General features: G+C 78.1%; 1 protein-coding gene across 1 annotated transcript in view; it reads left to right on the top strand.

The window, feature by feature from the left end:
* The first annotated feature begins 58 nt into the window (after nucleotides 1–58).
* PPAT (phosphoribosyl pyrophosphate amidotransferase) overlaps nucleotides 59–233 on the top strand; it is a 49,361-nt gene continuing 49,186 nt past the window's right edge. Inside the window, exon 1 of the mRNA XM_010574578.1 lies at nucleotides 59–186. Coding sequence (XP_010572880.1) covers nucleotides 59–186 — 128 coding nt within the window. The remainder of the gene's footprint in view (nucleotides 187–233) is intronic.

Here is a 233-nt window from a genome sequence, read left to right as displayed (position 1 = left end):
CGGGACCGGGGCCGGGAGCGGGAGCGGGGCCGGGGCCGGGGCCAGGGCCGCCCGCGCCATGGAGCTGGAGGAGCTGGGCATCCGGGAGGAGTGCGGCGTGTTCGGCTGCATCGCCTCCGGCGTGTGGCCCACGGAGCTGGACGTGCCCCATGTGATCACGCTGGGGCTGGTGGGGCTGCAGCACAGGTAAGGGGGCGGGGGGCACGGCGGTCGGGGTCGGGCTGGACGGGGCC

Source organism: Haliaeetus leucocephalus, unplaced genomic scaffold (genome assembly GCF_000737465.1).
Source record: "Haliaeetus leucocephalus isolate CR32 unplaced genomic scaffold, Haliaeetus_leucocephalus-4.0 Scaffold439, whole genome shotgun sequence".
Taxonomy (NCBI): domain Eukaryota; kingdom Metazoa; phylum Chordata; class Aves; order Accipitriformes; family Accipitridae; genus Haliaeetus; species Haliaeetus leucocephalus.
This window is presented reverse-complemented; position numbering and strand designations above follow the sequence as displayed.